The 25,949-nt window shown below is 40.9% G+C and overlaps 1 protein-coding gene across 11 annotated transcripts in view; it reads right to left on the bottom strand.

Annotated features, from left to right (window-relative positions):
• Nucleotides 1-25,949, bottom strand: part of LOC307035604 (ERC protein 2-like) — a 146,072-nt gene that overhangs the window by 73,591 nt on the left and 46,532 nt on the right. For all 11 annotated transcript variants that reach the window (XR_013807147.1, XR_013807148.1, XM_079675163.1 and 8 more), the window contains 5 exons: nucleotides 20,443-20,580; nucleotides 16,394-16,582; nucleotides 11,516-11,557; nucleotides 10,425-10,618; nucleotides 3,626-3,719 (listed from right to left, as the gene is read on the bottom strand). Coding sequence is in view for 9 of the 11 variants with exons in the window: in XM_079675163.1 (XP_079531289.1) it covers nucleotides 3,626-3,719; nucleotides 10,425-10,618; nucleotides 11,516-11,557; nucleotides 16,394-16,582; nucleotides 20,443-20,580 (657 nt within the window). In the remaining 2 variants the exon portion in view is untranslated. The remainder of the gene's footprint in view (nucleotides 1-3,625; nucleotides 3,720-10,424; nucleotides 10,619-11,515; nucleotides 11,558-16,393; nucleotides 16,583-20,442; nucleotides 20,581-25,949) is intronic.

Genomic DNA, 25,949 nt, shown 5'->3' with positions numbered 1-25,949 from the left:
GTGAGAGTGTGGCTGTGTGGAGTAGACCGTGCACGATCACATGCACAGTTTGTGTGTGGCCTCTCTGACACCTACGGTGAGTGGGGGAAAAGGATCCCTCTCCACACTGGGTGATGGAACTGTGAAAGAAAACACTGGACTGAAATAATAAACCCCCCTCTCTCTCTCTCTCGTCTTCTTTTTCAAAAAACTCTCTCCTGCTCCTTAATAGTTGACTTTCCTTCAAGTTCACACGTTCACACTTTTCTGGGAGCAGTGCAGAGGCCTCGGAGTCACATGGATAAGCAGACACTTCTCAAACTGAACCAATTAGAGTTCAGTTGTACTTATTGCAAAACAAAAGCTAGGGGTTTGCCAAGAGGTTACTTACAAAATCCCAAATAGCCAAAAATACAAGATCAGATGTTGTAGGAGGTACTATATAAGTCACAATCTGATATGAAGAATTAAACACTTGTAAAGCCACTGATTGCACCACCGCACATAAAGTGAAGTAGCAACACTGATGTAATCATTTCGAATAACAATGGTAACATACATACTCTGCATGAGTCAGAGCAGATATATGCCATCACAACAAAACAGAAGATGAACAAAATGATGTGTTGAGGGTAAGAATCAGCACTGGAGGCTTCACCACCACAAACTTGATAACACACTTGTAGAAGCATGAATATAATTAATATGACACGGCACGGGCAACAAGTTGCAATTAGGTGTGTCGGAGCAACACACATTGTCGGGAGCAAGGAGCTCTTAAATGTAATCTCAGAAGCCTCTGCATGTCAATGCTAGTTTGAGAGTCGAGGATGCTTAGAAACCATTTTAGATTTGCCGGAATAGAACTGATGTGTGGAGTTCAACGTTAATGTGCCTGTGTCTAACATTATTATTAAGTCTGACAGTAATCTGAATAGGCAGTATTGTATATAAGAAGCTCCAGGCTAAATAGTGCCTCACACATGGTGAAACTATTTTGATGGCAAAAAACGAATTATGCTAAACGCATGGAAAACAGAAAAGAGTCAAGTGAAAGTAATTTTACAAGACAGTGGCTGAAACACGCAAGACGCATGTGGACTGCCTTTTAACTGCCCCTAATCTGTGAATATTAAGCGAACATTGACTTTGTACCTGATAATGGTGAAGCTAACTCTTCGAATTCAATGGTAAAAACGAAATAACTTGACTCCTTCATGAAAACTACTTTTGATGACCAAAGAAATCAACTCACTTATTCAGTGGTACAGACTTAAAAACCAGTGGTTGGATTATCCCTGAGTGTGATGAAAAAGATTCCGCCAATGCAGCCAAATCACAAGCGGATACTTGTGGCTCGTCACGTCAGCACGACACAGCTGGAGGTGAGCGACAAACACCGCACGCACACGTACAGAGGCAGGCTGTGTGCATCAACAGTCCAAAGTCATAATTAGATGTGACAGACGGGCAGTAATTCGATGCAACAGAATCAACAAGTACTGGTCTGACCCTGCCTAACAGACAGAAACACACACATGCACACACACACGCACCCCACTGAGATGGGGCTGCCACCGCTGGACCCCCAAGTGAAACCTGACCAAAAAACTGTGTCTGTCTCTGTGTGTGTGCATTTGTGTAGTATATGTGTCTGTCTGTCTGTCTGTGTCAGTGCATGTCTGCATGTTACTTGAGTTTTAATAGTAACAAGAGAATATTGCTGGCTTTCACATACAAAGAATGGAAAAAAAGGCAAGAGAGATAGAGAGATTCAGAGAGTGGGGAGAAATGGAAAGATAATTGCCTCTGCAGCGCCAATCATCACCTAATGCCCTGGGGAAGGATCATTATGGAGTCTAGCCCTTTCTGGTTTGATGGAGGGATTATAATCACTAAAATAAACGAACGGAGAGTGAGAGAATGCACATTTCCAGCAGCTATGTACCTATGATCCTAAGCTTCACACACACAGGCACAAAAACCACACAGACATCTGTTTCTGTCAAGAACGTTAAATGCGCGCCATCACCTTCTGTGTGTCCCATTTCATGTTTAAAACATGTTAAGCATGTGTGCATGGCCAGAAGTTTCATATACAGTTTCAGTCAAATCTACAGGTTGTGGGAACAAGCTTAGAAGGAATGAAAATCCTGAAATGTGTCGATGTTCTTTCACTTTCCCCAGGTTTAAAAAAAAAAAAAGACCTTTCTATAATCCTAGTGTCTCTAAATAGAGGTGGGTATCGAGTGTCATTGATGCCCCTTTGTTACAGATAAGAGAGAAATAAAGGCCTGTGTGAAGGCTTTGAAAGTGAACATTTCCGACGAGAGTTTTCTCTGTGTTTGTGAAGTGCAGCGTGGCGCGATGGAGACGATGAAGCGGAGAGATGCTATCACCACATCCCACATAAACTCTCCTGGATGGAGAAGGAGGGGGAGCACTGAGGGAAGGCACTGTTTGTTTGTGTTTACCCTCGGAGCGTGCTGTGTTCCTGATGGAACCAGAGATACATCTAGAGAGAGAGCAAACAGGGCAAGTAGAGCCAGATATGGGTCCACGATGCAACCTGACTGCCGAGCAAACACAATTTGCAGAATGCACACTGTACTTAATCATACTGTTCTGGATATTTGTGTACCAAAATGCCAATGTTTGTGAGGTTCTCCCATTACACAGTTGATTTCAACGAAAACACAGGTTTATTTTTCCACTGTAAAGCTGGTAAATGCTAACAGCACATCTGATCACAATTCATTAATGAACAAATACACCGTTTGGATAAAAAAACAAAACAAGGCTTCAGTCATCTCTGGAACTTTCCATTTAGCTATTTCTGTGGACGTCATCTATCTCCCTGACATCAGTTCCACTACTCCCCTGCACTCGTACCTGTACCTACTTCTTTCTTTCTGGCACTCAGTGCATGTCTCTTTCCAGGTTGTAGCAATATTAATGTGTGCTACTCAGACAGTGTTTAGAAGAGGAAATAGGATGTTGGATGCTGCTTGCCAGCACACACAAAAATAACAAAATAACTCGACCATAAACATACTGCGAGCAGCTCTGGTTCTTTTTGGCAGAGAGTTACAGAGAGGTGTACTCTACTTCATTGGTCCTGTGGGAATAACCTGGCATTGCTACACTCTGCATATTAACACCCCAGCATAGCTGTGCAAGCTTACACAAGCATGTACAGAGACACAGATGCACTGTCAAGCGAACAGCTGACACTCATGTTGACCTCTGAAAAGAACTATAAAAATGACAGAAAATGATGTTACATGAAGATGCTCTCTCCTGCCTGACTCGTCAGTTCTGACTATTCACTTCTGAGCCATTATGCCGCAGCTCCTTGCTAGCATATGGAGCTGATTTCTGTAGGACTAAATGCCTATCTCTTCCACCTAGGGCTGACTCTCAGATGCATTCAGGGAGGCAAGACTGGAAAATGTCTTTCTCTGCTCAGAAGAACAGAGTTATACAAAAAGGATGAATCTAGAGAGCAATAGATGAAGGGAAAAAGATGATACTTAGAGAATAGTCTTGCAGAGAGGTGAATAGGAAAATAAGAGGAGAGACTGGGGCAGTATACATTAGTACAGTGAAAATGAATTGACACATGAACGCACACACATATCCAAACCTGCGATAAAGAGTGTGGATGTCCATCAATCAGGCCATCTTTCCTCATCTCACCCGCCACTGTCTGCTTCTGGATGTTAGGGGACTTGACTTGCCTTCAGAGACAGGAAAATTATGTCACAAAAAGAGATGCTCAATAAAGATTTGTGAATTAATCATTGAAACAAAGAAGAAATGCATGACCATAGTGTAGTCCTCTAAGTAAAGATGTAAGCACATAGCCTATACACAATATACAGTAGCCACAATTATTTAAAATACAATTTCCTTAACCATTACAATTTTTGCTGCTTTTATTGGGATTTGAATAATGATTTTTGACCATAATGTTTATCTACTAAGAGATTTTTTTTGGTGGTAGGAATAGAGTGTGTATAGTAAAGCTGGTAAGTACTGTGTGTATGTCTTGTCTTAGTCTTGGAAGATTGGAACAAGACGAGACTTGACTGATGGAGGTGAGACACTGCAGTGTAAATCTTTCAACAACAAAACACACAAACACATGCAGACAGGAGATGCAAGCACATTCTCGCACACACACATGCTCAACAGCAGATATGTGCAATAAGTCTACAGATCAAAAGGCAGGATGACACGGGCACATATACAAGGGCATTTGCTTTTAGAAAATAAAGTCTATATACTCTGCTAGGAGCTCTCACACACAGGATAATCTGCTGTCAGTGCTGTGCATGCTGAGGTCCTGATAACAGAGCCTAACCGTGTATTACCCAGCCAGGATGGCTTTATATTTAACTCAAAACAATGACTACTTCCTGTCATTTACTGAACTTATGTTGCCAGAAATGTATGGCCCTCACTCGAAATAAAAATATGTGTGTATACATATACAAATATGCATTGACAAACACTCACACTCAATACAACCCTCCATGGTGCAAACACATGTGATCCCACAAAGCCCATTCACCATAGGACACACACAGCTGCGCCTACACAAACGCAATCTATATCTTCTCACGAGTACTCTCAAAATAGAATCAAAACACACTCTTCAAGCTCCTCGTTTGGCCTTCACACTTGAAAAAAAAAACATGCGTAGAAGTGTGAAAAAGCTGACAGTGACAAATTAGCGCTTAAGAGAACCCTCTAACACTGTAAACAGGCTGTGACCAAGCAGCTGCTTAAAGCGCCACATTATTATTCCATATCCACACGGGCTTGTTTGCTCTGGGAAAAACATACAAGCTGCCCCCACATATGGGCAAATACTTGCTGTCAGCACGCTTAGAATGGTATGTGTGTCAGTTTTTATGAGTTATGTTGGTTTGCAATTAATGTAAATTATAACTAACATTCATAGATGATGAATACAGTTACACACATCTCCACACACACACAATATTAATATCTGATAATGTTCCCTTAGTACTATAGCACAGCTTTGGTCAGTTTGTTAAGCCTGTATTTTCATGTGTCTGGCTAACTTCTTTATTACTTTTTTTAAGACTTTGCTGTTGATTTTATATGTTGTTATCACTTTTACGAGTGGGTTTTGAAAAGTGCTCCTTAAATAAAGATCATCGTTAAATTCTGATAGCTTTATTTATCAAAGGTCGGTACACACATTATGTACATGTGCACACATATTTACCCAGTGGAGAAGAGGAGGCGAATCATCTGTTTATACTTCAAACTTTGATGTCTGTGAGTGTGTGTTTTTATAAGCTCACAGGCATGGCCATGGAAGGCAAAGTTGCCATGAGGGCATATCAGCTATCACACACAGCCAGCACGTGCACAGGTGTATAAACCTGCAGACACGCTGGTCCCTTTTGATAGCTGATATACCCCCATCAACCCATCAGTGCGAAATGAAGTAAATGTTTTGACCAATGTGAAGGCAAATGAGGGCACGTAGAGTGTGAATAATGAGAAGACGGGCTGGGCTGTATGCGAGTGGAAAATATGAAGGAGAACTGTGATTTGTTGAGTACCAGAAGGAGAAAATTCATAGAGGGAAAATAGTATTTTATGGCTGTGACATTTCAAAGAAAGATGAAGTGAGACACAGAGAGAGAGAGAGAGAGAGAGAGAGAGAGAGAGAGAGGGAGAGAGAGAGAGAGAGAGCATTGTGCATGAATCCAGCCACTTCCTAAACTACGTGTAATAAGCAATTTTCACATTTCCTCTTGCTTCTTTCACCTGGAGCATTGCACACATCTGCCTTCCAACATAAGCATCCCCGCTTTATTCCTGGCGGTCAAAACACAGCTCTTTCTTTTACCTTGTATATCTCTCTTTATACATATTTGTATTTGTTGTTCTTATCTCATCAACTCTCTCTTTTTCATCAACTCTTTAACTCTCCTTTACTTGTTTTTCACTAACTTGCCGGTCTTACAACTCACATCCTGTTAGAATGACATTGAGAAGAATACAAATAAAGTGAATAATTCATCCTCAAGGAGTATTGCTCACACGCCTTTGAGCATGGCACAAAAAGGAGGTGAATGGCTTCAGTCGAGCTGCTGAGTTGCCAACAGTCGGAAGCTGCGGTCACAATGGGACTCTCCCAGATCTGAATGTGGGAAACTGTCTATTTTAAATAGGGTGTTTCTTGCAAAGAGTCTGTATTCTCAGTTGCCTTTTCATGGTTGAATAAAGGTTAAAGGTAGTAATAACCTTAAAAGGAAAAAAAGATTTGTATCTCCCCTTCATAATCCTTAATTCTTACTGTGTCTCCTTCTTCTCTCTTTTAATAAACAGTAGAGTGAAATCAAATCCTCTGATTTCAAGGTTTGCACAATATATGGAATAAGGGGAAGATATGATCAGAAATAAATGCATTTTCTCTGATGTGCAAAAAAGAAAGTGCAGGAGAAGAAGAAAGAAGGAAAGGAGACAAGGTACTATTAGGCAGTCTGGGGATTTATCTGAGGCGCTTGTCATGCAGTGCTGAGAGATCTAACAAGTCTGGTTATTACAAATAGATGCTTTATTGTGCTTAGGCATGTATTATTGCAATATAATATATATATATAATACCATATAGCTCTTGCTTTTGTATCATGTCTGCGTGTAGATGACAGGGTGAAATCAAAAGGAGGTTTAAAAAATAAAGAAGTGGTTGGTCTGCTTGTTTGTCTAAAATGCTTAAATGTAAGAGGATAGTGTTTACATTTGATATGTATGGAATGAGAAACCTATGCAGCTTTTCTATTTTCTACAGTCAATCAGGAAGTTGACAGGTATTTTTCAAAACTAAAATGAACTTAGAAATTGGATGGACAGCTGCAAAACATACACTGAGTTTTGATTATGGGCATAGGAATAAGGCCCAACATAACATGTGTGTCTTTTTTTGCGCAAACTGTTGTTTTTTAGCAAATTAATATTTGTCCTAACCGTCAATTCCTATATAACAACCAACAGACCCTCACCATCAACATGTATGCTCCTCAGTGTCAGCCTAGACACACACGTGCACACTCACACACATATAGTGCATACATAAGTTCACATATACACAAACCTCCTTTTTCCTGAAACCCTCCCTTACATACCAGAGTGCTTACCACTTCAATAGCTGTGACATGGTGAAACTCGGAGGCTGATTTATTTCTCGAAATCTAGCTCCCACATTTCCACAGCAACGTGAAAACTATAGGACTGTAACAGCATTAAGAAATATACAAAATAAATCCACTGGTTTACAATTTATAGCCGTAAGGGAAAGAAAAGGAAAATACAAAAAGGCTTTAAATTCACCCAACACATACATTTTCTTTTTTTCTTTCCATGTTTGAACAACCTTTGTCACAAACTGGAGATTCTTCAAAGCACCAAACTCATAATAACACACTTATGGCTGATGAAAGTACTACTTCATTAAATTCATAGGGAAATTATCAGAATGATTCACTCCTAATGTTTCATACTAAGACACTTTTTCATTTTAGTCTACCATATGTGCACAGACTGCTCCAAGAGATCTGTAACCACCACGGCTTCCAGGGCTCTACTTAACAAATCCAACTACTTGCATTAGTGTTAACAGCTGATACAGATGCTTTCCTCAAAGCCTGTTCAGTGTCTCTGATCACTTAGCCAGATTAGCTAGGATTTGCACCTACACACAAAGCAGTAAATAAAACACAAACAATAAACTACCTGATGTTATCACTGAAGACTTACAGTACAGTAGATCACGAGGAGCTCTAGGCAATGAAAGAGCTGCGAGTGAGCCTCCCTTGTGCTGGAAGGTATTTATTACAATGACCTGCTGGCTACATTCATCTTTGACTCTCTCTGCAGCACTGCCAACTGGATGAGAAAGTGTATATTCCCTCATCTGTTCTTCTCTCTCTCCATTCAGATAGTGGTTAATAGGCCATCTGACTGAGTTCCAACAGAAACAGTCTGATTAAAAAGACATCCATCCTCTGCCCAGACACGTCTTGCACTGTCTTATACAGAAGTCCAATCAGCACACACACACAACTGTCCACCCATGCTGTCACGTAGCAACATGTGCACAGAAACACACAAGCTTGTCTGTGTCAAATGTATTTGTTTAATCAGAATTTCCAGTGATAAAATAAAAAGATTATAACTATAATACGTGGATGCTCCACTGTATTCTACAGATGGCATTTAACTTACATAAAGTGAAAATGAAGTGTTCATAAAACAGCAATTTCTTGGGTTCTGCCTTCGTCGCATGTCATAGAACTCCCACCTTGCCCCTCCCTCTCCATTTCTACACTGTCCTCTGTCAAGTAAAGGTCAAAATGCAAAAACAAATGTATTTTATTTACATTACAGCAGCAGTGTTTAACTGCAGTGGATACTCCTCTGATAACCTGCAGCTGACATGTATTTGACCTCTGACCCCTACAGACAAATAGAAGTGACTGTCTGACATGAGACAGCACCTCGATACGATAGACACATTAAGGTGAACTCTTCAACCTCCTGACCCCAAACACTGCACACAGGAACTAACTTACAGTGAGCACACACATGTGCATGCGCACACTCTGGTTACAGGTGCATGTGAGTAGCAGACATGCACTGTAGAGGTTGTTATGACGCATGCACAAACACATTGAAACAGAGAGTAAACTGTGTGAACAAAGTCTGCGGGAGCTACTGTATCCCTGTTATACTTAATACCCATGCGTTCCCACACAGTTTGAGTCAGCACACGGTATCCCTGCCAGAGTGCAGTCTGTAAAACGGGTAATGAATGAGGCAGGAAACTATGTTGGATTCAGTACATACAGCCTAACCAGATGCATTAAAAGCCATTCAGAACTATATCGAACCTTAGGGGCCAGCTTGTGTTGAAATAAAATGTTTTTGCACATACTTCTTTCACATTCATGGTTTCTTTTGTGCAGTTGGCGATTGACCAATAGAGAAAGCTCCCACTGTCAATCTACACACATGCCAATGGGCACACAAACAGCTTCAAGTCAAGATCCACTTTGTACGGAAAGAAGACACACGAAAACATAATTTTCCCCTACTTTTTTGCACATGCACACATGAAGTGAATACACACACAGACACCAACTTGCAGTACCTTTGTGTTGGCACTAACTAACCTCTCATTTGGGCATATATACAAAACATGCCAATCCATAAATCAGATGATAATTGAGTAGTACTGTGCCAGTAATAAACAGAGTAGTATAAACAGCCAGTTTCTGGGCTGGATACACCACCTCCCACCGGCATGCTGCTGGCTGCCTTCCTGGCAAACTCAAATACACACAAACACACATACACAGGCAGGCACACAAACACACAGACATGCACACACACACACACACACACACACAGACATGCACACACACACACACACACACACACACACACACACACACACACACACACACACACACACACATACACATACACATACACACACACACACACACACACACACACACACACACACACACACACACACACACACACACATACACACACACACACACACACACACACACACACACACACACACATACACACACACACACACACACACACACACACACACACACACACACACACAAACACATACACACGCTGAATGCCTTTACAGTAATGCAAAGACATACCCAAAACTACTTACCTGTTGGGTTTACAGCCACGTATGTAAAAACACGGAATTACATGAAGAAAAACACACATGATAGCAATGAAATGGGAAGAAGCTTAGCGGAATTCCACACAACAGAGAAGCTATAAGTCTCCAGTGACATATAAAGTCTCTCATTGTGTTATTGCGGTGGCAGGAATAAGGACCGAGATTGTTTGCTGTAAATTACAGTAATTTACTGTCCCACTGGGATAGTCAATTCTCCCTGGGAATTAGATTTGAGCCAAAATTCCTCAATTTCCAACTTTATACCTGGGAACATTTATAATAACCTAAAATGTCATTCCATGATGTCACAAGTGATGGCTACTGACAGTGTTGGTGATATTAAGAAATACTTACCCAGGTCTGCAGATACATGAAACAAATGATAAGAAATTAAACCAAGTGATTAAAAACCTCATGTGCATAGGTCACAATGTGCATTTCTAGTTTCAAGTGTGATTACATCAGGCAAAAGGCATGACAGCGTGGAAGTGGTTTCAAGTGCAGGGAGGACACAATCTAGACAGTTTATGTCTCATGGATTACTCTTTTATAAATACACCACTTAGGAAAGATTTGAGATCTGAGAAAGATCCGGTCACTTGGAAGGACACTGCTCTCTGAGGACACCCACATGGTGTGTTGTTATGGATATATGTATGATTGAAGTTTGGACCCTCACCTCTCAAGGTCAGCAATTTTCTTCTCCTTGAGCAATTTGTCCATTTCAGCATCCCTCAGAGCCATCATTAGCCTCTCAACCTCCACTTGTGATTTCCCAGAATCCTCTTTGTTGCGAGCCACTTCCTGCTCCAGAAGCCTCAGACGGTCTGTGATGTCTGGACACTTCCGGACTGCTTCTTCAATATTTTGGGTCTTGGGGGGAAGAAGAGGATACATGAGAGAAAGTAATATCCTGCATGGATTATTTAGGCCATCTCATACAAGGCTTTTCAAGGGCTGCTCTTTTTAAAGATTATTTTCAGACATAACTTTACATTTAAACTTTGTCATATACTTCAACACACATTAGCCTAAGCTGGTCTTTGTCAGCAAATAACACACTCTTCTTCTGTACTCCCTATAAACCACCTACAGATTTATTTTAATTTCAGCATTGCAAAATATGAATTAACTAAGTTAGTTAGTCAATAGAATGTACAACACAATTATGAAGTTGCACCTTAAAAAACGATATATTTCAAGTGAAAAAACTCAAATTGCATTTGTATCATGGTATGATAGAATTATGGAAAATATTGCTACTTTGTTAACTGTAAGTATTAGCATGCTATCCTGTTTCAGCTGAAAGGCCAACTTTAGGGGATAAAAGCTGAGCGTAACAAAGGACACCTGAAGCTAATAAACTACAAGTGAAGCTGTGGTGCAGCTGAAGTCTGACCAAGCAGAGTTAAGAATGAAAGGGAACGGTTTAAACTGACAAAGGAAAGATATGACTGATGGACGTTGAGCTAAGCGTGACAAAATACAGCTCAGACAGATAAAAGTTAGTCTGGCAACAGAGAGCAGAGCATCTGAGATGTCCTAAAATGGCCTCACACACACACACACACACACACACACACACACACACACACACACACACACACACACACACACACACACACACACACACACACACACACACACACACACACACACACACACACACACACACACACACACACACACACACACACACACACACACACACACACACACACACACGAGCACCAACAACCAAGAAGCATTAAATACAGTAACATGGCTTACTGTGGGGCTTCGTGCTGGGGGTCCATCTACTTTGGCTGTTACCTAGAAGGCAAAGTAAAAACAGAGTTTAAGAACCAGGTACAATATACAATTTTACATTTTACTAAGACTGAAGATTGGAGACTGACTGTAACTGTATACGAGGTCAGTTAGGAGATATTTCTGCAAATGTAACTTGAGTAATGGTAAGTCAGTCCTGAAGATGTGGTCAGGGTCACCGTCTATCGGAAGCAGAACCAGTCTGTGCCTTCATCCGCTCTCATCATTTCATCATTTCATCACCCCCCCCCCCCCCCACCTTCTCCTCTGCTGACTGATTTTGTGTGGTTTGTGTCTATCAGTTGCCTCCCTGGGGCGTCTGTCAGTAGAGTTTGGAGTTCAGTCATTATCATTATAAAATTACTGTCTCTCTCTGTTTGGCTGCGATTTTATGAGACCACCAAACCTCTGAAAAAGTAAAATGTTGAAAAAAACAGAGAAACACTGATGAATTCTTTCTTCTCTGAGAAAAATATCCCAGAGGAAGTTTGTACCCTAGAATTATCTTTCTCCCTACTTGTCTCTGTTTCGCTTGGTCTTTACTCTCTGTCTACTGTGTTTGTGAAGATTGGTTAACTTGTTGAAACAGCTGAGGCCACTCGTTTAAACATCATCAAGTGAGAGCGCACAAACACACACATACACTCACACACATACATTCACACACAGCAATTTATTGTCAGGTCTACATAGGTCTGGGACTGTACATGTAGCTATGTAGCTTGAGTCTGTTATTAAAAGAAAAACAAAGAATGACTGTCCATACCGCTAGCCAATTCATTACCATTTTTAAAAAAAACACTAGATGAACCAATTGTATAAATGGGCCTCTGTATATGGGAGATACAGCCATGGGCACATGTTTTTTAGATACAGTAAGGTAGCTCAGCAATAAACCATTTAACCATTTATTTAAAACACACACTTATAATGTCTATGACTTTAGTTTTATTTTAGTCCTGCCCCGGGTATATATGAGTTTGACTGACTTTCTACAATATATGTGCCACATGTGACCTAAAAAGCCCCATAAGCTTGTCACTGTACTGCATGTGTATACAGACGAATGCCTTTACTGGATATTAAAAACAGTGAACTAGAGATTGAAAACAAGTGAAAAAGGGGGAAAAATTGGTCCTCAGGAAGGAAAGCAGAGTCATTGTTTAACTCCTCCTCACCCCCATTACCTCTGCACCTAGCCTCACACACACATCAAACCCAATCTGAGCTTGCACAAAATGCATTAAGGCTAAGTAGACCAGAGTTTATGTTCTTACGTTGGAAAGTACAGAGAGGGGAAAAGCAGGGGCTAAAAGACGGCTGGTCCAACAGGAATTAGTGATATTATGACAGGAGGGGGAAGGCCAGTAAAGATACGATTACATATTTGGTCACTGAAATTATTATTATCATTCCTGGAAATGTCTCTGAACTGTAAATATTACAAATAAGTTAAATATGTGTGGCCACCATGGATCTAAACTGGGTCACAGGATACCCAGCACCTAGATCTTTTTTACTCCTGAGGGTAATAACTGTCTCGAGTATATAATATATCTTAGATATGACATCTTTCTACAAAGATAAGTCAGTGCAAACAATCAATGTCTGATAAATCTAGTCTTCATATTTTCTTCCAATACATTTTTTAAAAAGGAATAGGAAAAAGTTGCATGTATGTATCATAAGGATAATACATTTGCCTGGTTGGAGAAATTGTTTTTTTAATAGGACAAAAGCGAGTTGAGGTGTGGTGCCTCCTTGCTGATTTACGCCAACCCTCTCTGAAAAGGTCACAGCCTTCCCTTAGGTGCTTTACAATGTTCTCTTTGAAGAACTAGTGTTTAGTTTCAGAAGTCCTTTATTAACTTCGGAATCAACAAATACTGTTTTATGGGAAGTGGAAGAGGAGGCAGTGAAGTCAACAAAGCTGTGAGGTCAAGATAAAAAGATCCACTAATAGCTCGACTGAGTCAACAATACAAACATCTGCAGTTACAGTGTGTGGGCCACAGCATAATCTGTAGGAGGTAAATGGCCGTTAGGCTAAAAGCTTATTCCTCAATTTTCGTATGAATTTCAGAAATATGAGATTATCGTCAATTGAGGATATTGCTAATACAACTTTAGAGGTGTTTTAGAAGCTTTAAAGCATTTACTATAAGAAGCTGGTTTGCATTGTTTTATTCAGATTTATTAATATTTTGTGGAGTGTCACAGCAATATTTAAATTGCAATTAACAAAAGGGATTGATAGTTTGAACACATTTTCTTAGGAATTTTTAAATGTAGCTAATTAAGTCTAGTTTTAGGTCAACAATGGATGAATCTTTATAGCAGAAATATTTTTTTTAAGTAGTACAATAACATCATTTTGTTTTCCGTCAACAAATGTCTGCCCATTTCAAGCAAACGATTGGAGACAAAACTATTATTGACTTCTGATGCCCCGTTTTTTCTACTCCATGATTGAAAGCTGAGCGACATTCTTGTTTTGAACTGGCTGTTTTAAAGAAAAAGAAAAAAATTAGCGGTGAAGTTTTGTATCGGTATTAAATCTAAAGTGTCACACACACTTTTTGCTGCCCCCTCTGAATCTGGCGGCTCTGGTGAGGATTAGGCATCTTACTGGCGACAGGGGAGACAGACCGGGCCTCTCAGTTCCAGGGACAGGTGTAAAGGGTACCAAAGGATTTTCTCTGATGTAGAAGCAATCAACAGTTGTATACATTTTAAATTACCGGTATGTTTTAAGCTTGTGAGGTTGCTTGAGGTGCACAGGGTGCGGTTTCACACGTACGTACGCACGCACGCACACGCACACGCACACGCACACGCACACGCACACACACACAAACACACACACACACACACACACACACACACACACACACATACACACACACACACACACACACACACACACACACAGAGAGAGACCTGCTAAATGTCAGGCGCTCTGGTGCTACCTATGAAAATGTTTAGTCGCACTTGACAGACTTTTGGTAACACTCTGGAGCCCTGCTAAAGCAAATGGCGCGTGTGAACGTATATGTGTGTGTGGAGAGTCGGTTTGATCAGAATCTAATCTCAGGCACCATGTCAGTTCACCTCTGACCTACTGAGTATTACAGCCCTCACAACCTGTCACACTCCACTGCACTGCAATAGGATCAAACACACTTTGTGAAGGCTTTTGTGTCCAACTATTAGTTTTTGTTTTTATTTTATCGGGTGCCAGTCTGGAGATATCCTAGCAAAGGTTGTATAGGGAAAAATCTCAAGCAAACAAAAATATTGTGTGCCTTAATTGTAAAAATGTATTACATATACAACCTCAATAAAAGTAAACATTTGTAACACAAAGACCTTGAACAGTTTTAAGATGTTTTTCAGTATTTTCAAATAATTATAAATTGCATTAAGAAAAATTACAGAAACAGTCTTCTTTGAAATAGGCAAACTAAATATGTTTCACTAGAAACAATGACTAATCCTGTACTGTGACATTGTTATAAAAGACACACACACACACACACACACACACACACACACACACACACACACACACACACACACACACACACACACACACACACACACACACACACACGCACACAGACCAACAAAAAGCAGTTTGCATTCATCAGACATAAGGGTTTTACTGACTACTGTTTCTTTTAGGAAAGGCACATTTTTTATGATGGCAATTTAAATGACTCGGTTAGACTTTGCTACAACTTAAACACATGCAGACACTCATATATCCGCACAAATATGCATTCAACAGTTTAGTCTGTGCTGGCAGGCATGCACAGGCACACAGAAATAAACACTCACACACACATACTAACAAATATATACACACAAACATCTGTGCTTTTGAATAATCTTCAAGTTTACATAACAGGTCTGATTGCTGTCGAGTACACAAAATATTCCAATTATGGCAACACTTCTGTCAGAGTGTGAATCTGCTGGCTACAAAGAGTTACTGAGATGCTTTGCTTTCATGTGGTGCCTCGTCAACATTCAACAAGATATAATTTCACAAGAATGAAATGTGTGTATGCTTTTTATGAGAATAAAAAAAACATTCTCATAAATTCTGGCAGGGCGAGATTCTGTCCTGGCTTGTAGGCCTTGGAGAGGAAAAAGAGGGAGAAAAAAGACAGCCAGGCTTTGACTTGGCACCTGAACAGGGATAGAGGGATCTTTTACGTCCATAAATCACTCTCCCTTAATTCATCCCTTTATCCTGTGGGACAAAGTGCAGGCAGGCCCTTTGCTAGGGAGTTGCTAACAATATTGTGGATGCGCACAGGGAGGTAAGAGAGTGGAATGACTATTACAGTAGATGTACGCAGTGTAAATACAGGGTGCAAGCAGGGTATTACACCAATGCAGAGTGGTTGTAAAGTTAATTATTTTCATTCTTTATGTACAATAAAATATAATTATAAAGTGTCTTGAAGTTCCTTTTGAGATTTCAGAAGTAAAATATTTCGAGAAATGTGTTTGTTTTATGAGGTCTGGCTCACTTAAGAGACTGACACAAGTGTGGAAGCATGTGCAATTCTCTTATGATGTGGATGCCGATGAAATATTGATTGCCGTTTGTCTGCAGTCCACACACATACCAGACTGCCAATCCTGTGTACAGTGCTCATATCCACACGCAAAGTTTGAACCACAGGGTTTGTTTTGGATATTTTAAATTCAATGTAATACAATAGCCAACACATATTTACCTGAACTACCAACAATGCATGTCACGCACCTTTTTCTATTTACAAAACATCACATTCTATTACCTTGATCAAAATAATCCATACTGACCTCTTCATCAGGCTTCTGGTTTGTGGTCAGGACGGGGATGGCAGGCTGACTCTGAGTCAGTTTCAGGGGCTGCAGTACTGAAAGTTTGTCCTTTAATAGCTGGTTCTCCTTCCTCATCAGTTCCAGCTCCTCCATGCGAACCCTGTCTTCCCGCTCCTTCTGATCGCGCAGATTCTCAATCACACGCTCCTGAGTTAGTAAAAGAACAACAGATAAGAGAGGTTTGATAAGAGATGGGAGTAGGAGTATAGTAGGGACAATAGCTATTATCTGCATAAATGTTTGTTCACATTTAAAAACTGTGGGTTTTGCTCCCAGTGTGTAAAAGATTTTCAGCCCTGTGTGATTACAGTTTTATTTTCCTATCATTATAAAAAAATCGGAACCAGTCTCTGGCTGCTTAGGCTTGCCAGCATGTCTTGCAAAATCAGGCCACAGACAAACTCATAAAAGGCCTGACATAAATAATAGGGCCATAAATAATAGCAGGGACAAGAGAAGATCAGAGCAAAGTAGAACACAGAGACGGAGGAAGTAGGAGAAGGGTTGAGGGACACAGATAGATTTATTGAAAGCAGGTTGGACAGAACAGTAGATCACATCCTAACGGCTTCTCATCACCTGCTATTAAACCAAGCTGGAGTGTTTACATCATCATGTTCTCTTTTCTTTAATCACACTGGACAGCAAGAGGACTAAGGATTTGGACATTGGCCTGAGACCAGGTCCACACCATGGGTGGCGAAGCATGCAAGGTGTGTGTAGTAGGTCGTGTTAAGGTGTATGTGTGTGTGTGTTTAGGTGTGGACTGAAGTGATTATCAAGGTGTTTACTCAGGTGTTTATTTAGGCATAGAGCACAGCTCAGCAATGACGCTTTACGATGTGGCATCGCCGCATGATTGGCAGGTTTAAACTTCGGGGTAATTGGACAAATACACCCACTAACTAGACCTGGCACAGTAATGCACTGCATAGTGAGCTATAGACGAGAGGGTGAGAGAGAACGAACAGAGGGAGAGAGACCACATGGCTAATAGGGCCTGGGTGTTTTCCCCACATTTTGAAATATCTCTAGGATTGAGTTCAGAGAAAAAAGAGACCGGGATGTGATAATTAAATCTGTCTTTATAAGGCTTAAGTATGGAGCATACTTTATAAACAAAACACAAACGCACACACATAACATCACAGACAGGGACACACACACAAAAAAACACACACACATACACATAAAAGCACCAAAGAGCAGGGCACGTTGGGCACAATGCCCTCGCCTGTTAATTAGAACCACAGTACTGTGGCTGGTGACTGGCTCCAAGAGCAGGTTTGTGACAGGGAGTGTGATTAGCAACACACACACTCACTCTTGTAAACACATTACACACACCCTGTGTTGACCACAAAGTCTGAAAAGCTCGCCAATGTTCTCCTCATCACAGCTGAATTATATGTAGGCTGCATCAGAAGTGGTTTCTGGATAAACAGATGGACCAAGGCAGAAAAGGGATTTGCAGTTTATAATGCCATTATGCTATTCATTTCAAAGTCTGTCGGCAACAAAAACAAATTTCGGTGATAAAAGATCATTTTAAGTGAAAACATCTATGTACTGAATGAGAAACACATCAGCCAAGATCTTGTCTAAAAGAGTGATTTCTGAGAACACAAAGCATTTTTCCTTGTTGATTCAATGGATGCTAATTCAGTGTAGATCAGCCAAAGCACTTACCATTGTGTAAAAACACATATATTTTTATTGAGTGGGCACTGTAAGCCGACTCAGCGCTAATGATGTTCCTCCAATTTAGAATTGCTATAAAAAAAAACATAGAGTTGCTTTCATTAGATTAGAAATTGTTTGAACTTTGACCTAACTTTAACCACCTTTCAAAATGTCAGTAATGAAGCATATCGCTAGTTCAGGCAGAGCACTGAAGTCACGCTTGTATTGGCTAATTGGGATCAGCTGTTTTCAGTTCGCTTAGCAATGATTGGCTCACTCAGTTGTGGCTTGTAACATCCAATCTTTAGCAAGCAGACATACAGAGCAGATATCATAACCTTACGTTGTGTAGATGATGAAGCTCATGCTAATGCCATTTGCTGCCCCCAAACACTCCACCTCCCTAACCTCCTTTTCTTTTGTGTTTTATTTTTGGTTGATCTGACTGGGTAAACACAAGTAACACGTGCTATTTTTACACACAGACATGTATAGGCATAAACATGCAAAAATAGACTATGTGCACATGGGAACACACTTAAAAAAGTGGCAGCCACGGGCAAAACAAGATATATGGCTGGACACCCACATCTGTCCTAACTGGGAACTCTATAAACTCTTAAGCAGCAGCCAGTGCCAACAAAATGTAAACCAGCATCCATCTTTTAGCCTGCAGTGCAAACAAACATGTAAATGGGAACCATTATTTAGCCTGCAGCGCCAAAGCATTCATTTTTTAAGACTTTAGTACCAAATAAATGTCTGCTAGCAACAATTCAAACATTCAACAAACTTAAGCAAGATCGAGTCACACTGAAATCAAGCCAGTCAGTTCATGGTAGACTGTTTATACTGCCAGTCTATAATTTGACATCTCCATTGTCATTTACAGTTCAGTATATCCTATCAAATCTACCCTGTGTTCAAGCATGTCTCCAATTAGAACATCACTGGCAACCAGACAGCTAACTACATTGCAAAAGGTTTATGTAAAAGAAAAAAATCGTTTAGCTTTCAAGTTTCCCGTAGTTGCTATTTACCTGGGAATATGGCAAAATCAATGGGGTTGGGTAAATGAGTCTGTGTGATGAAATGTACCACGTTTGACTTAAGTCAAAACACCACAGTAGCCAGCAAGACCATTCATCTTTAGTATAGTGAGGCTGAGGTGAGGCTCCATGGAGACCAGCTGCTCTCTCATGTTGCCAAAAAAACAACAAAAGCAACATGTTTACGATTAACATCCAGATCATACACTCACCCGTCCACGGATGTGAAGCGAGTCTGTTCAGTTCACCTTGACTCACATGGCAGTTCAGCTATGAGCTTTTATGCAGCAGTGTGTCTTCCAATACATATGGGTGCTCATTATACTATTTGCCTAGGCTGTGTAGGCTAGTAAATCAAAAAATCAATTATAATGATATTTTACTAACATTGGACCGGCATTGTATAAATTACATTGAGACTTTCCAGACTTGGTCTCTCTCCCATTATGTTCACACACGGTACCAGTTGCTAATCTTTTCTTCTATATGTGTGTGGCTGTTATCAGTTATTGAATTTCCATCCCAGTCTGATCCGTTGAAACTGTATTCCTCTTGCTAGCTCTGTTCTTTCTCTTCTTTTCTCATATGCCTAGCAGAAGTTACTAATTTTTTACCCAGCCTCCACCCTTACATTCCTTGACCTCTCCCTCCCTTAATTCTGGGGCCACCTCTTCCATCAGGGCTGTGCCTCTTCTGCCATACGGCTTTTCCATCCCTCCATTCCTCCCCCTTTCAAAACTTCCATCCTCCTCTTATTCTATAGATCATCCCCTCCCTATGTTCGGCTTGGTTATAGACAGGGACTAATCCACTGTCTATGTTCACCTTAGACCTCCCCATCCCTTCTCTCCCTTACTGTTTTCTAAGACGACCTCATCTCCTGTGGTCCCAGCTCTATAAATCTGGAGGTTGTGTCAGTAAATTATGGCAGTGAGTCATAACAAACCACGCAACTTAATTAAGCCGTATGCCGGATACCAGCTTACAGAAAGAGCAGCGTGCCTCAATGGGTAAACATTTACCGACTCTTGTGGTCAAATGGTTTCATTATGTGTGTTTTTTATTGTCTGCATCTAAAACCAAGATTTAGTTTTCTTCATTTATAGTGTGCATAATTCTTCACACCATCGACCCAGCAACTATTGTAACATAGCAACCTCAACCCTCACCTTGAGTCCGTCTTCTCGGCAGTAGGTGTTTGCCTTTTTTTTTTACTTACAACCTTTTCAACAATGCCATCCGTACCCTCGCTTCACCCCTCCCTTTTTTCTGTACCTTTTCTGACAAGGCTTCCTCCAGAGTGGAGAGCGCTGTGTCTGTGTTGCTGGAGTCAGTTTGGAGGCCTTGGACCCTTTCCCTCAACCCAGCCAGCTGTTTGTCCTTATCCTTTAACTGCTCCAACAGGTTTTCAATCTGAAAAGAGAAGGACAGAGACAAGAAAAGCTCAAGTTAGCATATTGATGTTGAAGAAGCAACTCACAATCAAAAAGGTTAAAAAAAAAAGTCACCAGCAGAAGAAGATACACTAGCATTTGTAAAATGTACACAACTGTACTAGCCTTGAGAAAAATGTCCCATTGACAATTTCTCCAATTTCTTGCTGTGATATATTCCAATTTGGCCTGGCAGCTTAAAGAAGAGCAGCAAAAAAAGCCTCATTGTAGGGCTTGGGTCAAGACAATTAGGGTTTGATCCATAAAGAGAGAAGAAGTTAGACTTAGTGGTGTAAACAGCACGACCATTAAATGGTGTGACCAAATCAGCTTCAGTACCAGTTTAGTCAAGTTTTACTAAGAGTTGATTCATCCCATTGACTTACAGGACTGTACATCTGCCTTTCTGCGGCTAACCTCATGTTGCTAAAGTGGTGGTGTAATAGCCAGTTGTGGTGTTCAAAAGCCTTTATCTGATGAACATCCGTAAAACAGAACACAATCACACAAAGACACACATGCACACACTCAAACACAAAGTGCTCGGAGCTGTATCAGACAAAACACAAGCAGATGCAGCTGGTAGGACACAGCACGATGCAATGAGTCTCCAGAGGTCTACAAATTAGTCACAAAGGGAGAGCACATCTGGTGACAGGAGATGGTGACATGGTGACTTATAATTTCCGCAAGCACACTCAACATTCCTCTATATTTCACTCGTCATCTTAAAAGGCAGTTAAATGTGCAAAGTTGATAGACTCACTGAGATGCACTGGCTTAGAGCTTTTATTTTCATGTCTCCATTTTACTCTTGTTTAGTTGTTTTTTTTAAGAGAGACAAAGCTCCATTCAGTAACTTCTGCAAAGCATTAATTCCAAATTTGACCCAAGTGGACCTTTCTCAGATCAGGGCTTGTGCTGTACAAAAGACAGGCACATATACTGAAAAGAATGTATTATTTAATGAACATGAGAATCCAATAAAAACAAGAAAAGCACTTCAGGCCATCAAGAGACCAGATTTTAACTTAGATGGTGACAGGGTAAAAAAAAAAGTCCAGTGGGGGGGAATTAGCTGCATTCCAGTCATGGGTACATAGATAGATAATGTCCAAATCTCCACAGCTATTTTACAAATGAATCCAATTAGACTGTAGACTTTGGTGTTCTCTGATCCCTGGAGGGCAAGAGCAAAGATTTAAAGGAGCCATCTTGGTTTTGGCAATGGAGGGAAAAGGCATTCAGGACCCCTCGGCAAATCTTGATATGTTAATGACAGTCATTATATAGTCAAGCTAAGGGCTCTGGTAGGCCAGTCCAGAGGCAATAGGGACATTAAACCCTTCAGGGAATGATGGGAAGGTTTCACACTGCCAAAGTCAGATACAATTCCCAGCAATTCATGATTGCCATGAGTGTTTTAGATGGGATTCTAGGGTGGTCACTGCCTCTGAAAGAAAAGTGAGGTTTATATTATTTCCTCATTTATTCTCAAATGTTTCTCTCATTTTATGTGAGTTGGCTGAAGAGTCACTTCACACGTTTCCAAGGACGTAGGCACTTGGCACTTGAGTAAGACACTCTATACCAGTCATGATCTGTACATCTTGAAGAAGGCACCGGTGAGCTTGCCACAAATTACATAAGGCTGATGCTGGAACATGCTTATCTCCACATGCAGTAAACACAAGAGGAAGTACAAACAAACGAAGTATCTGGCCTGGCTTCGAGTTGTAGCAGCACAGTAGCTTTGACATACCTTGTTCTCCTAAATACGCACGGAAACATATACATAAGCACTCATGCACACCCTAGCTCCCTATTCCTACGGGTACCACAGAGCCTTATTTCAGGTCAAATTGAGCATGTCGCCTCTGGTCTTAGATAAATGATTACATTCTTCACCAGCCTAAGTTTGCTTTGGCCTGGTCGCAAAAAATAACAACCACTCGATGAAATATCTAACCATGTCGCTCTGCCTTCTGTGAAATTGTGCAGAAAAAACGTTCAACATAACGTAAACGCTACATCACCATATGAGAAGCACGTCACGTGATTCATGGATATGGGAAAAAGCGGCAAGGAATTCTGTCAGAATTCTCCAAATCAAAACACATTCTCTGGAGAGAAAGGCCTTTCGTTGACAGGCAAGACACAGGGCAGCCGTATGGTTTTCTGGGAGAAAAGGGGGCCTCCCAACCAGTAGCTCAATTGTTATGATGAGAACAGCAGTCATTCATTTTATCTCTCAGTGTATGAGGCTCCCTCAAACTCTACTCCCGCATCTCTCTCTCTCTCTCTCTCTCTCTCTCTCTCTCTCTCTCTCTCTCTCTCACACACACAGACTTTTATCATTAAACCACCGCGCATATGTCATCCCACTCTCCCACCACACACACCTCCCGCTGAAGCAGACCACCTACGATAGGCAGCTACTCAGACTCTCTGAGCCATGGACTGCGGTGTGGACTGTCTGTCTCAGTGAGTGTATCCTCCTGAGGAATCGTGACGTCTGTTTCAGTCGTCTCCCACACACATGGCTCCTCACTGTTTACAGCCATACGGTTTGACTCTGATAACCTTATCACCAAGATGATAGGACAGGACCACGTTTTCCTTAAATGTGTTGAAGCTCAATAACCTTTTACCAACCGTGACTTCAGACATGACATTAACCTTTCAAAACAGTAGTTGATTTTTGACTAATCATTGATATTACTATGTAAAAAATGGGCAACCTTGCTCACCTGGTGGATAGGGCTGCTGATGTATTAACGTTGAGTCCTTAACTCCAGTAGCCCATAGCATTTTTGCTGCATATTATCCCCACTCTCTTCCCCACTTTCCTGTGTAAGGCTGTTTTGATAATGGCAAACAAAGCCCAACAAATACAACATACAGGAACACAAATTGTTCACATAAACAAACAGATTATCCATGATATACTTGTTGGTGCTGGCTTCAGTCATATTGTAATTGACTTACCAACTTGTTTCAGGGGGCTTTAATATTGTCACCAGTGAAACAAAACCAAAGCAAATATGGCATGTCAAATTCATAGATATGAGACAGATAGTAGGCTTTGGAGCTTTTTTGTTGCAGTGTGTAGTGTATCATCATGATTAGGACAAGCTGAGCTCTAATGTTTTGGGAGAGAAGTTAGTGACACAGTATCAGGTCCTGTGTCTCTGGCGAAACATTGTGATCTAAAAACGGTTTGTTCCGGAGAGGAACCACAAACCCGGTCAACCCATTTGTCTTCCACCCAAACTAGGAACTAAAACTCGATGGCCTCCAGTGGAATCATTTCTACAGCACACAAAGGAGACCAGCACTGAGCGTGACCACCATAAAAATACAAACGTTTGTATTTTTAAAACTCTTTTGGACCAATAAAAATACCAAACAATAATTGGTCGCCCTTTCTGAACGGCACATTTCTCTGCGCTTGTCATCAGTTCTGAAAATATGACAAAGACAGAATTAAAACCAAAGAGCCTGGCACTGATATGAATGCATTTACCCAGACACACACATACAGCAACACCCAAATACTAAGGATAACCGCAAACAGAACAATATGTAGTAACAGTGTGAACCTCCCCGGAGAAATCTAGGTCAGTCAGACCTAGAAACACCAGGAAAGATCATGTTCTGGAAATATCATTCAGCTACTTTAAGTACTCCAATACCACATAGTGCAATCCAAGTAAAACATGTGGATACAAAATGGTGTGTGTTTATATATTGATGTGTCATAATAACATGTACACCTGTATACTGTTCCACATGTCCTGCCATTAGAGCGTGATGATTCAGAGTTTAATAACGGGCTTCCTCCTGCTGCTCAGCACTCAGATGTGGCTCTTCAAAGAGAAACACAGATTGGTCATGAAGTTGAGGGAAGATAGTGACTTTCAGTGAAGAGGGTGTGCCTAAACTTCACTTAACCCCTGTTGCACCACCACCCCTTCTATGGCTCTAAAGCAGGGCAATATGGGGCAACTCTGGCAGACTGAGAAAAACACCGATACTGTGTGAGCTGGCGCCCCCATGTGGTCATTTTCTGCAACATGCTCATATATCCACTTATGGCGAGTTCATTTAAAATAAAAAGTGATGTGTTATTGTGTGTGTCCCTAAGCATCCACTGCACGAGGACAGCAGAGTTGGACAGACTACAGAGGAGACTCACATTTCCATAGTTTGGAATAAGTAAACTCGATATATGTGACACCCCTTTATCAGGGCAATATAACACAGAAGAGATACCCAGAAGTCCCACAAGTCACCTTTTTATTAGAGATAATATCAGTAGCTTAAAATAAAATTGTAGGCAAAAATAAACTGAGCTCCTGAAAGTACTGAGGTATCTGCCACTATTACTCAAAGTTGCGAAGTCCCCATCAAATGTCTACAGACATTTGATTCAACTGTCTGGGAATGTAAAGGACAATGTGTCACAAAGACCTTTAAGCAGAAAATTATACCTCTCGCCTATTCCACTCAAATGACCTTCCTGATGTCATGCTGCTATGCTCGAGGAGTCATTACTCATCTGTTATCGACCAGAACGACCGAGCAAAATGACTTCATAAGACGAGTGGTGCCCAAGAGAGGGAGAAAAAGAAGGGTGGGTCACAACGCTCACGTTCTGAAATCATTCACACTTTTCTAAGTAGAGCTCATTCTTTATTTCTGTCAAGGACACTTTACTGTATGTCAAAGAGTGTTTGATAAAATAATGAAAGGAAATCCGATTTCTACGCCTTTTCGAACTGTTTGCCAACATTAACCTGCAGAAGTGCACTGGGCACATTTGCACAAAAACATGTATTGTGCCACTGCATGTGTACATGCCTTTGTATATGTGCTGTGCTCTTCTCTACCTGAACTGCTATTCCTCCAAAACAAAAAGGGCCATGCAAAAGCAGAATCTAGTTTTGAAAAGCCAAACAGGCAGCTTCTTGCCAATCTTACAGCCAAGGAAATAAATGGTTTGTCGAGGCAGAAGTTAGACCAAACGAAAGAGACATCATTTTCTACGGGTCTCACTACGATTATGACTGAAGCCTGTGACTCACAGCAGCTCGCCCCAACATTTATTCTGCTCCTAACCACCAGCGCCTGTTAAGAAATACAAAGGTCCCCTGTGTCTATTAGCAACACACACACACACACACACACACACACACACACACACACACACACACACACACACACACACACACACACACACACACACACACACACACACACACACTCTCATTTGAATGCAAGCACACAGGCGTGTAAACATACACATACTTCATGAAAACAGAGTAACAATCATGGATATATAATAAA

Source organism: Notothenia rossii (genome assembly GCF_949606895.1).
Source record: "Notothenia rossii genome assembly, chromosome: 4".
Taxonomy (NCBI): domain Eukaryota; kingdom Metazoa; phylum Chordata; class Actinopteri; order Perciformes; family Nototheniidae; genus Notothenia; species Notothenia rossii.
Note: the sequence above shows the minus strand (reverse complement) of the source record. Positions and strands in the feature narration are given on the sequence as shown.